Source organism: Odocoileus virginianus, chromosome 5 (genome assembly GCF_023699985.2).
Source record: "Odocoileus virginianus isolate 20LAN1187 ecotype Illinois chromosome 5, Ovbor_1.2, whole genome shotgun sequence".
In the NCBI taxonomy this organism is placed as follows: Eukaryota; Metazoa; Chordata; class Mammalia; order Artiodactyla; family Cervidae; genus Odocoileus; species Odocoileus virginianus.
In genome coordinates this window covers 51,295,644-51,309,063 of record NC_069678.1, presented here as the reverse complement: position 1 = coordinate 51,309,063, position 13,420 = coordinate 51,295,644, and the positions used below count along the sequence as shown (strand labels likewise).

Genomic DNA, 13,420 nt, shown 5'->3' with positions numbered 1-13,420 from the left:
CCAAATTTTCTGACATATTGAGCTCAGCACTTTCACAGCCTGATCTTTTAGGATTTGAAATAGCTCAACTGGAATTCCATCACTTCCACTAGTTTGTAGTGATGCTTCCTAAGGCCCACTTGACTTAGCATTCCAGGATGTCTGGCTCAAGGTGAGTGATAGCACCACTGTGGTTGTCTGAGTCATGAAGATATTTTTTGTATAGCTCTACTGTGTATTCTTGCCACCTGTTATGTAGCCAGAATAGGAAAAAGGAGTCCAGAATGGAGGTGGCTAAAAGACAAGGAAGGGAAAAGCCTGTAAAAATAGAACAAAGGAAAGTCCAAGGATCAGAGTAAGGACCTCAGGTAGAACAAACAACACTCCTGGCTGGCCCAATTTATATAGGGCAGGCCCAAGGGGAGGAAAAAACATATAAAAAGAGGAGCCAGTATACTGTATTGGTCTTTATCTTTCTGGCTTACTTCACTCTGTAAAATGGGCTCCAGTTTCATCCAACTCATTAGAACTGATTCAAATGAATTCTTTCTAATGGCTGAGTAATATTCCCTAGTGTATATGTACCACAGCTTCCTTATCCATTCATCTGCTGATGGGCATCTAGGTTGCTTCCATGTCCTGGCTATTATAAACAGTACTTCGATGAACATTGGGGTACACATGTCTCTTTCAGGTCTGGTTTCCTCGGTGTGTATGCTCAGGAGTGGGATTGCTGGGTGATATGGCAGTTCTATTTCCATAACGCATATATATGGAATTTAAAAAGATGGTAATGATAACCCTATATACAAAACAGAAAAAGAAACACAGATGTACAGAACAGACTTTAAGACTCTGTAGGAGAAAGCGAGGGTGGGATGTTCAGAGAGAACAGCATTGAAACAAGTATACTATCAAGGGTGAAACAGATCACCAGCCCAGGTTGGATGCATGAGACAAGTGCTCAGGGCTGGTGCACTGGGAAAACCCAGAGGGATGGGATGGAGAGGGAGGTGGGAGGGGGGATCGGGATGGGGAACACATGTAAATCCATGACTGATTCATGTCAATGTATGGCAAAAACCACTACAATATTGTAAAGTAATTAGCCTCCAACTAATAAAAATAAATGGAAAAAAAAAAAATCTTAAAATGAGAAAAAAAAAGAGGAGCCAAAGGGCTGGGACTCTCTTGCATGCATGCACGCACTCTCTTGCTCTCTCTCTTGCTCTCTCTCTCCTCTCTTCGAGTCTTCTGGGTTGCCATGCCCTCACACCTCGAGGATGTATTTTCCTTTATTTTCTAAATAAAACTGAGCTGTAACACAGAGCTGCAACACTGATCTGTCTGAGAGCTGTAACACTAATCTGTCTGAGAGCTGTGACATACTGAAGGCTTTAACATCCGTCACTTCAAATTTTTGCTGTGACAAGACAGAACCAAGGAAATTACCCACACCCCTGACATGTATGGTACCACGACTCAGATTAAACCTGGCTGAAACAACTTTGGCATGGCCCCTGCAAGGAGGAGGCCAAGCACAGCAGGAGCCCAACCCTGGGAAATCTCCCGCGGCAGAAGCAGAAGGCAAAGAAAACCCAGCACAGGGAAGTAACAAGAAGCCCAGGGTGCTAGAAACAGGGACAGCAAAAAATGAACTCAGCAGAAAGCTCACGTGGCTCAGTCGCAGGTTCGAGAAGACCTCCAGTTAAGGTAGGAGGTCCTCGCTCCTATGGCTGGAGGGACATATGCCTAACAAAATCTTAATTCCTTTACAATCTCTTGTTTCTTGTTTCCTAGAAACCCCTGCAAACAGGCGGGCAGCAGTGGGTACAACTGAGGGACTCTGGAGAGGCTACTCCTCAGTATGTCCCAAAGGCTCCACTCTCTGCTGGGCCCCAGTAGCTGTTACCTAAGCCAGTGGGGGTTCTTCTGTCCTTAATCTTCTTTGTGCCAAGGATCAGGCCAATGAAAACTGTGAGCACATTTCAGTTCAGTTCAGTCGCTCAGTCGTGTGGGACTCCTTGCGACCCCATGAATTGCAGCACGCCAGGCCTCCCTGTCCATCACCAACTCCCGGAGTTTACTCAAACTCATGCCCATCGAGTCGGTGATGCCATCCAGCCATCTCATCCTCTGTCATCCCCTTCTCCTCCTGCCTCCAATCCCTCCCAGCATTAGGGTCTTTTCAAATGAGTCAACTGTTCACATGAGGTGGCCAAAGTACTGGAGTTTCAGCCTAAGCATCAGTCCTTCCAATGAACACCCAGGACTGATCTCCTTTAGGATGGACTGGTTGGATCTCCTTGCAATCCAAGGGACTCTCAAGAGTCTTCTCCAACACCACAGTTCAAAAGCATCAATTTTTCAGCACTCAGCTTTCTTTACAGTCCAACTCTCACATCCATACATGACCACTGGAAAAACCATAGCCTTGGCTAGACCTTTGTTGGAAAGGAATGTCTCTGTTTTTTAATATGCTATCTAGGTTGGTCATAACTTTCCTTCCAAGGAGTAAGCGTCTTTTAATTTCATGGCTGCAATCACCATCTGCAGTAATTTTGGAGCCCAAATAGTAAAGTCTGACACTGCTTCCATTGTGAGCACAGATTAGGTATTTAGCAGATTTTCCGGCAGGCTATGAAGGGGATCCCTTGGCACATTTTTCCCACTGCCTTTTCCTCCCTGTCCTTCAGTTCCTCTCTTCCGGGACTTGAGCCCAACCAAAACCCATGATGCCTGGCTTCAAGAGCTAATGAAGCTCAGGCTCTGATGTCTCATAGCAAAAATTCAGTGAGAGACACAGCAATAGGTAAGAGGTGGATTTGTTAGGATTCAGAGAGAAGCACACTGCAGGGTATGGGCCATTGCCAAGGGCAAGGGCTTCAGCCAAGGAATGGGTCTGGCTAGGTTTTGGGAGCTGGGTGAATTCATGTGCTAATGAATGGGAGGACCATCCCAACCATTGGGGAACCACCCACTCCACCTTCTTTAGACAGCACCTTGGAGCTGTCCTGCCATTTCTGGGTGTGTCGTTTAGTTTACAGATTGGGGATTAAGGTTTACTTGAATTTGATTGCCATCTTGGGCCCAACTGATTTTAATCAGTTTATGTTATGCCCTTGCTATGTCATTCTTTCAAAAGTTGTGCCCTGCCCCCTTCCCTCCTGTTTCATGCTCTTTTCCTGAGCCCCAACCAGGCCCACAATGTTGCCTCTACGATCTTCTGGAGGGACAACCAGAAAATAGCTGGCCCTTCCTTGGCAGGGAAATACTGTATAATATCCAATCCCTCTAGATATTCAGGCCCTCATCTTCCATATTTCCTACAACACGTGCAACATCAGCGTCTCTCAGTGAACCTGCTAGGGTAGGAGACAGGCACACAATGCCTGCTAAAAGTCCATCTGTTGGCATCCCTTCAAAGGCAATTGGGCTTCCAGGGGTAATGTTTGCACTTTGGGAGTTAGCCTTGCAGGCTGTTTGGGCCCAAACCCTCACCACCCTTCTCCTAAAGTTACAAACATAACCCCAGATCAAATCGCCACTCCACTTTTATGGAACATCTGGTCTGTTGCCTCTTACCAATTTGTTCTTAAGCCAATTACTAACTCCTGCAACCAAGACCCTGCCCCCTTGTAGGCAACATTGCTCCTCCCAGTCTATTACTAAAATACTTTAATGCCCCTAACAGGGCCAAACAACCCACTCCTTTGTCATTACTTCTTTTTTTTTTTTTTTTTTTTTTTTAGCTAGAAGAAAACTTTACTGTCAGGCTCTGCAGGGCCACGGGACCTCAGGAAGGGTCCTTACTGGGCTGGCCCAGCCTCCTCTAAGGCATTCAATAATATTAGTAATTAAATAGCAATGCTCATCCCCCAAGCGGAATGTACACCAGAAGTCCCATTGTGCCATGTGGTCCCGAGGGGTCTGGTCCCATGAGGTCTGGTCCCCAAGAGGCAGGGGCACTCCCTGATGCAGAGGGGTTAAGGCCACAAAGGAAAAGGAGAGAGGGAACAGGGGACTGGGGGCAGCTGGGCTGGTCCGTCACATCCAGGAATCCGGCTCGGTCCTTGGGCTGACTGAGTGAAGGGCATGCCAGGTCCCGGACCCCGTGGGTCCGGGTTGGCGGCGGGGGCCCCTTGGTGTGGGGATGCGTGAGGGTTTTCGGTCTGGCTGTGTGTCCATCTGGCCTCGTGCCCAGGTCCTCAGGGGCTCTGGGCCGGTCAGAGGACTCCCCGGAGCATCTGGTGGGCCCCCTACACCGGGGCAGGGGCTGCCCTCATCGGAAGAGCTGGACAGGGCTGGGCCTCGGGGCCCAGGCAGCCCATTGGCCATCCTGCCAGAGTCCCCGGGTTGCCCACACTTGCTACCCAGGACGCTGAGGGACAAAGAAGAGGAGCTGGAGGAACAGTAGGCTGAGTCAGGAGCTGGAGGGTCTGGGGCCCGAATTGGGTCAGGGGCTGGTCCACTGGGGGTCCCACCAGTAACAGCCTCGAGGGCTCGGGCGTTGGCCAGGAACTCCTCTTCCAGGCGCCGAAACAGTTGCTGTTCCTGCTTTGGGTCAAGCTTCAAGGGTGTGCGGAAGACACTGGCCGGGATTGTGCTCAACTCTGGACTGGGGCTGGGGACCCTGGGAGCTGCAGGGCTGTGGGCACGGGGAGTATGGGGACTGCTTCTGCCCGAGCCCGCACTGCCTCGGCCCCGCGGCACCCAGGAGTGCTGTCCATCTCGGTCCCGACGCACCAGTAGCACTGCCTGGTCTTCACGGCTCTGACTCCGGGCCCGCCGGGCAGGGCTGGGGGCGGATAGCTGGCCTCCCCTGCCTCCTGGGGCCCCACGCGGCCGCCCCCGATCCAGCCGGTCCCGGGACTGGCTGCGTGGGGCGGGAGGCCGTCTCGGGGAGGCCGGGGTGCCCGTGGTCACACGCCGGCTGGGACGCTCCCTCCGGGGGCCAGTGCCTGAGTCTTCACTGCGGGCACCAAGGGGGCCGCTCTGGGCCGAGGAGGCTGAGGAATCGCTGTCCCCAGAGTAACGGCGGGAGCGGGGATGGGGGGGCAGCTGGTCCCGGACCCTGAGTGGGGTCTCGGGCCCCTCCTTCCAGCTGCGTAAGCCAATGGGTGTCACCTCTGGGCGGGAGCCCCGGCGCTCCCCCCCTGGGGCTGGGCTGCCAGCTCGGGGGCTGGGGCTGGGTGACACTCGCTGCGGGGAGAAGGTGCGCGTCCTGGGCTGGGGCGGGCGGTGGGCCGCGGAGGAGCAGCGGCAGGGGTCGTGCTTGTCCAGGTAGTGCTCCAGCGTGTCCCAGCCGCCTCCCACACGCACCATCACGTGGCTCCTCAGCACCCTCGCAAAGATGAGCAGACTGGAGTCTCCCACGCGGTACTTCCCCTCCGAGACCTTGATCATGGGAAACTGGTCTGGGCAGGTGCAGCGCCCCAAGATCTCCCTCACCAGCTCATCGAGGTTGCGCAGGTCGCTGGGCGTCATGCGCGCCCACGGGCTGGAGCTCCCGGGGCGGTGGTCTCGGCGGTGTCCTCCCCCGCACTGGGGGCGTTGGGGGCTGGGGGCGCGGCGCACAGCTCCCGCTCAATCTCCTGCTCGAACTGCACGAGACGAGGGGCCAGCAGGCCGAGGCGGGCCCCGCGCCGCGCCACCTCCAGCAGGCACAGCACCACGCTCTTCTCGTTCTTGCGCAGCACCAAGTCCTCCGTCTCGAACATGAGCACTTCGGGCACACCCAGCTCCGCGCGGCACCAGCCGATGAAGGTGGCCACGTTGTCTCGGGCCATGAAGGAGCCCGGCACCACGCTGTGAGCCTGGAAGGCCACCCCGCGGGCAGGCCGGGCAGCAGCCATGGCGCGGGCGGCCTCGGTGACGGCATTGGCATGCTGGCACAGAGTGGTGCCCGTGGCCAGCCCCGTCAGGAAGCCGTCGCCACCGCTGGGCAGACCCAGGCCGTACAAGGCGTTGAGCCACTCGGCCAGGTCCTCCTTCATGGCCTCCACGTAGGCCTCGCTTGAGCGGAACGGCCGCACACTCTTGGCTGCGGAGCCAGCGATGCCCGCCACGGGGTCTGCCATGCCCGGGCCAGCCGAGTCACTGGCTCATCCCGCGGCCTCGGGGAGCATCGCCCCGGCTGGACCGGAGCCGGGGCGGGCCGCCGAAGGGAGGCGCCGCCCGAGCCGCAGCAGATCCCGGTCCCACCGCCTGTCATTACTTCTGTTAATACCTAAAGTGGGTCTATGACAATGAAATGTTTACTATTGGAGACACCCTAACCTGCTCTTATGGAGGATTAGGGGAGGAAATCAGTGACTTACATTCCCTTAGAGCAGTAAAAGGATAAGGCTTATGATCTCTTTACCAGATTCCCAGTTTCAGGAACCTGGCTTAGGAACAGGCTTAGCTTGCTCCCACTCCAGTATTCAGGCCTGGAAAATCCCTTGGACGGAGGAAGCTGGTAGGCTACAGTCCATAGGGTCACAAAGAGTCAGACACGACTGAGCGACTTCACTTTCACTAGATTGCTTTACATCATGGTATCTATTCCCATCTGCAGTGAACAAACTGGCAATGAGTTAAAATTACAACCCCTTAATCCTACCCAGCACTGGTCATTCTGGAGACCTTGGGGACGCCCAACTCCAGTCCAGGGGTCCCAGGAGGTCGACCTGCCTCGATCTGCCTAGGAATCTGTTCCCCGGGAGGTTGTCACGCCTCAACCTGTTCAGGGATCTGCCAGTCCGGGGGGGTCCCAGGAGGTCAACCTGCCTTGACCTGCCTAGGGATCTGGTCCTCGAAAGGTTGTCATACCTCAACCTGCTTGGGGATCTGCCAGTCCAGGGGTCCCAGGAGGTCGACATGCCTCCACTTGCCCAGGGACCCAATTCTGAGGAGGTGAACCTGCCTCAGCCTGCCGGGGGATTCAATCTCTAGGAGGCTGTTATGCCTCAGTTTGCCTGGGGATCTGCACCCTGACCTGGGGATGCCTGGCTCTCAGGTTCCAACAGTACTGGGTAGGATAAGCTTCAGAAAGACTCACCCTAAGGAAGTCCACCCATGGAAATAGAAGGAAACCTATTACTTGTGGAACTGGGCCCAGTCTCAGCAGTAACTCAGGAGCCCAAGAAGAACCCCATTGCCTTTTTGGAAAGGTTAAAAGAGGCCCTCCAAAAGTTTACCAATCTGGACTTAGACTCTTACAAGGAACAGGTGATTTTAAAGGACAAATGCCTGTCCCAATGTTTATCAGACATCAGGATAAAGTTACAACAGCTACAGCAGCAGGACCCTGCTGTCTCTTGAGATGAGATGGTCCAGGCAGCCACCAATACCTTTTATAACAGAAAACAGATGAGGAAGGCCAAGGCCAAGGAGAGGGAAAAAAGGAGAGACAAGGCATGCCTAGATGCTGGCTGCCCTCCAGGGAAGCCCTACGGCAAACCTTGAGTCCTTGAAGGACAACTTCAGTTCAGTTCAGTCACTCAGTTGTGTCTGATTCTTTGCAACCCCATGGCCTGGAGCACACCAGGCATTCCTGTCCATCATCAACTCCCAGAGTTTACCCAAACTCAAGTCCATTGAGTCGGTGATGTCATCCAGCCATCTCATCCTCTATCATCCCCTTCTCCTCCTACCTTCAATCTTTCCCAGCATCAGGGTCTTATCAACTGAGTCAGCTCTTCACATCAGGTGGCCAAAGTACTGGAGTTTCAGCAATATCAATCCTTCCAATGAACATTCAGAACTGATTTTCAATCAGATGGATGCTTGGCTCTGCTTGCAGTCCAAGGGACTCTCAAGCATCTTCTCCAACACCACAGTTCAAAAACATAAATTCTTCAGCAATAAGCTTTTTTCATAGTCCAACTCTCACATCCATACACGACTACTGGAAAAACCATACCCTTGATTAGATGGATCTTTGTTGGCAAAGTAATGTCTCTGCTTTTTAATATGCTGTCTAGGTTGGCCATAACTTTTCTTCCAAGGAGTAAGCGTCTTTTTATTTCATGGCTGCAATCACCATCTACAGTGATTTTGGAGCCCAAGAAAATAAAGTCTGCACTGTTTCCACTGTTTCTCCATCTATTTGCCATGAAGTGATGGGTCCAGATGCCATGATCTTAGTTTTCTGAATGTTGAGCTTTAAGCCAACTTTTTCACTCTCCTTCTTCACTTTCATCAAGAGGCTCTTTAGTTCTTCACTTTCTGCCATAAGGGTGGTGTGATCTGCATATCTGAGGTTATTGATATTTCTCCTGGCAATCTTGATTCCAGCTTGTGCTTCATCCAGCCGAGCATTTCTCATGGTGTACTCTGCATATAAGTTAAATAAGCAGGGTGACAATATACAGCCTTTACATATTCCTTTCCATATTTGGAACCAGTCTGTTGTTCCATGTCCATTTCTAACTGTTGCTTCCTAACCTGCATACAGGTTTCTCAAGAGGCAGGTCAGGTGGTCTGGTATTCCCATCTCTTTCAGAATTTTCCACAGTTTATTGTGATCCACACAGTCAAAGGCTTTGGCATAGTCAAGAAAGCAGAAATAGATGCTTTATTGGAACTCTCTTGCTTTTTCGATGATCCAGTGGATATTGGCAACTTGATCTCTGGTTCCTCTGCCTTTTCTAAAACCAGCTTGAACATCCAGAAGTTCACAGTCCACATATTGCTGTAGCCTGGCTTAGAGAATTTTGAGCATTACTTTACTAGTGTGTGAGATGAGTGCAACTGTGCAGTAGTTTGAACATTCTTTGGCATTGCCCTTCTTTGGGATTGGAATGAAAACTGACATTTTCCAGTCCTGTGGCCACTGCTGAGTTTTCCAAATTTGTTGGCATATTGAGTGCAGCACTTTCACAGCATCATCTTTCAGGATTTGAAATAGCTCAACTGGAATTCCATCACCTCTACTAGCTTTGTTTGTAGTGATGCTTCCTAAGGCCCATTTGACGTCACATTCCAGGATGTCTGGCTTTAGGTGAGTGATCACACCATCGTGATTAACTGGGTTGTTAAGATCTTTTTTTGTACAGTTCTTCTGTGTATTCTTGCCACCTCTTCATAATATCTTCTGCTTCTCTCAGGTCCAGACCATTTCTGTCCTTTATTGAGCCCATCTTTGCATGAAATGTCCCCTTGGTACCTCTTATTTTCCTGAAGACATCTCAAGTATTTCCCACTCTATTGTTTTCCTCTATTTCTTTGCACTGATTGTTGAGGAAGGTTTCTTATCTCTCCTTGCTATTCTTTGGAACTCTGCATTCAAATGGGTATATCTTTCCTTTTCTCCCTTGCTTTCCACTTCTCTTCTTTTCACAGCTATTTGTAAGGCCTACTCAGACATCCATCTTGTTTTTTGCATTTATTTTTCATGGGGATGGTCTTGATCCCTGTCTTCTGACCAATGTCATGAATCTCTGTCCATAGTTCATCAGGCACTCTGTCTATCAAATCTAATCCCTTAAATCTATCTCTCACCTCCACCGTATAAGCATAAGGGATTTGATTTAGGTCATATCTGAATGGTTTAGTGGTTTTCCCCACTTTCTTCAATTTAAGTCTGAATTTGGCAATAAGGAATTCATGATCTGAGCCATAGTCCATTCCTGGTCTTGTTTTTGCTAACTGTTTAGAGCTTCTCCATGTTTGGCTGCAAAGAATATAATCAATCTGATTTTGGTGTTGGCCATCTGGTGACGTCCATGTGTACAGTTTTCTCTTGTGTTGTTGGAAGAGGGTGTTTGCTATGACCAGTGCGTTCTCTTGGTAAAACTCTATTAGCCTTTGCCTTGCTTCATTCTGTACTCCAAGGCCAAATTTGCCTGTTACTTCAGATGTTTCTTGACTTTCTACTTTTGCATTCCAGTCCCCTATAATGAAAAGGACATCTTTTTTGGATATTAGTTCTAAAAGGTCTTGTAGGTCTTCATAGAACTGTTCAATTTCAGCTTCTTTAGTGTTACTGGTCAGGGCATAGGCTTGGATTACTGTGATATTGAATGGTTTGCATTAGAAATGAACAGAGATCATTCTGTTGTTTTTGAGATTGCATCCAAGTGCTGCATTTCGGACTCTTTTGTTGACTCTGATGGCTACTCCATTTCTTCTAAGGCATTCCTGCCCACAATAGTAGATATAATGGTCATCTGAATTAAATTCACCCATTCCAGTCCACTTTAATTTGCTTATTCCTAGAATGTCAACAGTCACTCTTGCCATCTCCTGTTTGACCGCTTCCAGTTTGCCTTGATTCATGCACCTAACATTCCAGGTTCCTATGCAATATCGCTCTTTACAGCAATTGGACCTTGCTTTTATCACCAGTCACATCCACAACTGGGTGTTGTTTTTGCTTTAGCTCCATCCCTTCATTCTTTCTGAAGTTATTTCTTCACTGATCTCTAATAGCACATTGGGCACCTACCAACCTGGGGAGTTTATCTTTCAGTATCCTATCTTTTTGCCTTTTCATACTGTTCATGAGGTTCTCAAGGCAAGAATACTGAAGTGGTTTGCCATTCCCTTCTCCAGTGGCCCACATTCTGTCAAACCTCTCCACCATGACCCATCCATCCTTGGTGGCCCCACACAGCATGGCCTAGTTTCACTGAGTTAGACAAGGCTATGGGCCATGTGATCAGATTGGCTAGTTGTCTGTGATTGTGGTTTCAGTCTGTCTGCCCTCAGATGCCCTCTCTCAGCACCGTCTTACTTGGGTTTCTCTTACCTTGGATGTGAGATATCTCTTCACGGCTGCTCCAGCAAAGCACAGCCGCTGCTCCTTACCTTGGACGTTATCATATGACCTTGAGTTATCACATGATCCAACAATTCCACTCCTGGGTATATACATATACATCCATAAATGTACATATATGAAGCAGCATTATTCCTAATAGCCAAAAACTGGAAATCACACAAATGTTCATCAACTGATGAATGCATAAGTAAAATGTGGTATACATTGATACAATAGAATATTATTCAGCCATAAAGAGGAATGAATGTTATCAGTAGACACATTTAACATGGATAAACCTTGAAAACATGATGTTAAGTGAAAAGAAACCAGTCACAAAGACCACATATTTTATGATTCTGTTTATATGAAATGTACAGATTACGAATACCTAGGGAAACAGAAAGTAGGGAGAAGGGAGGGAGAAGGTGGAAATGTAGAATGACTGCTAACAGGTATGGAGTTTCTTTTAGGGATGATGAAATGCTCCAACATTAGACAGTTGTGATGGTCATATAATCCTGTGAGTAGACTAAAAATCATTACATTGTATGGTTTTTAGTGCATTTTAAAAGTGTGAATTTTAGAGTATGTGAATTATATCTCAGTGAAGTTATAAAGAACAAAAAGAGAGGGGGGAATGGAAGAGAGGAAGGTACTGTAGATAAGAGCAGAGGAAAGAAAATGAAAAAATTGAGAAAAGCAAGAGCTGGCATTGGGAGTTTTCTCCAAAATAAGGAATAAAGTATAAAGGGAGGGATAGAGACATTTGGATGTGGTTTCAGAATGGAAGATAATAAATCAATAGAAGAGAAAGGGATTTAACAGATCATAACCACGGATTATAAATTGAATGTCTACAATTTTCTTGGAGAAACGTAAATAAAAGATTACAATTCCTCTTATTTAATACTTTCATTTTTATACTATGTGTACATAACTCTGTAGAGACTGGGCCATGTGGGGCCTAACCCTTTATTAACATTATTAAAGAGGTTTGTACAGCTCTGGTATATTTAAAATGTGTAACAAACACGGACCTATTACATAGCATATAGACCTTTACTCAATGTTATATGGCAGCCTGGATGGGAGTGGGGTTTGGGGTAGAATGGATACATGTATATGTATAGTGAATCCCTTTACTTGAAAGGATCAGAACAATGTTAATCGGTTATACCCCAATTCAAAATTAAAAGTTAAAAAAAAAAAAAAATTTGTACAAAGAGCACACAGGAGAAATTATTTGATTTGACAGATAGCTCTGGGAATTTCACCAGAGGTGACATTTCCTTAGGACAAATAAAAATCAGGTGGCGATCCAAGAGACAGGGTATTATGTACAGACAGATTAGCTCATGCAAAAAGCATATTAGAGATCTAGGAGAGATAGGAAGTGGAGCCATCAGATGGGCTAGGAAGTTAAAAGTTCCTTCCTGTTACATAATTTTTAACTCTATCCTACAAATAACAAGACAGGAAGATGATAAGATTAGCAACGTTCAGATCTTCATTTTATAAAGATAAGCAAAGCCTTTATGATGCTGAGATAATTCTCTTTATACCCAGTTTGTTGAGATACGTTTTTTAAACAACGTATTTATTTATTTAGGCTGTATTGGATCTTCAATCTTTAGGGGTGAGCGATGAGGGCCTAAATTAGGATGAAAGTTGAAAGTGTTAGTCCTTAAGCCATGTCCTACTTCTTGAGACTCCATTGACTGTCAGGCTCCCCTGTCCACAGAATTCTCCAGGCAAGAATACCAGACTGGGTAGCCATTCCCTTTTCCAGGGGATCTTTCCAATCCAGGGATCCAACCCTAGGGCTCTTCCACTGCAGGCAGACTCTTTACCATCTAAGCCATCAGGGAAGCCCCCTAAATTAGGATGGGGCCAACAAAAATTAAAAGTATTAGGAATCCTGGGAAACATTCATACCCTCGACTTGCACTGGGCTTTTACTAGCTTTCACAAATACACATGTTTAAAAATTGCCGGCCATTGTAACACCACGGTTATCTCAGAGATCATATCTAAATAGAATTAATCAGGCATTCACTTTCACTGGCTGAACCAGAAGATTTGAGAGGTTCATCCTGTACCCTTATTTCCACACTCGTGCACAGTAATAAATAGCCTTGGGAATATTCAGAAATGTTGTAATCTCTCAAGTGATTACATTCCTCTTTGATTTAAACCACAAAACATCCTTCTGCTCTGGGTCCAGTGTTTCAGAGAAAGGTACCCTTTGACCCCTCGAAGCAGAAACGACTTGAGTCTGAAAGGTGTCTCTGGATAAAAGTCAAGATCGAAAACCAGCAGACGCCTTTCGGCCAAGCTCCTCGCCGAGCCCTCTCAACCAGATTCTCGGCCTGCTACGTGACTCTTTAATCTCCGGGCTGGGCGCCTGCAGTCCGCCCAGTCGCCGCCTCCGCCACCGTTCGCCCTCCGGGTTCTACCTCCGCACGGCTGTCAGCCTCAGTCTTCCCCCAACTGGGCGCGTAGACTGAACTCAAAGGGCCGACGGGAAGATACGCTTTTTCAGAAAGGGAAACTCATTGGGTCCCGTCAGGCACCTAGACCTCCTTCCAAGATGGCGGGGGCCGCAAAGGGGGCCATCGCCGACTAAGCATGCGTTCAACCAAGCCGCGCAGGCTGCCCCCTCCTTCGTCTTTCATTTTCCTTCTAGTCCCT

At 48.3% G+C, this 13,420-nt stretch overlaps 1 protein-coding gene across 1 annotated transcript; it reads right to left on the bottom strand.

Annotated features, from left to right (window-relative positions):
• Positions 1–3,702: 3,702 nt before the first annotated feature.
• LOC110143477 (GAS2-like protein 1) lies at positions 3,703–6,181 on the bottom strand. The gene is given in 2 exon segments (XM_020903105.2): positions 3,703–5,471; positions 5,474–6,181. Coding segments are annotated over 2 exon segments (2,031 nt in total). The 5' UTR covers positions 6,060–6,181; the 3' UTR covers positions 3,703–4,026.
• Positions 6,182–13,420: the final 7,239 nt, after the last annotated feature.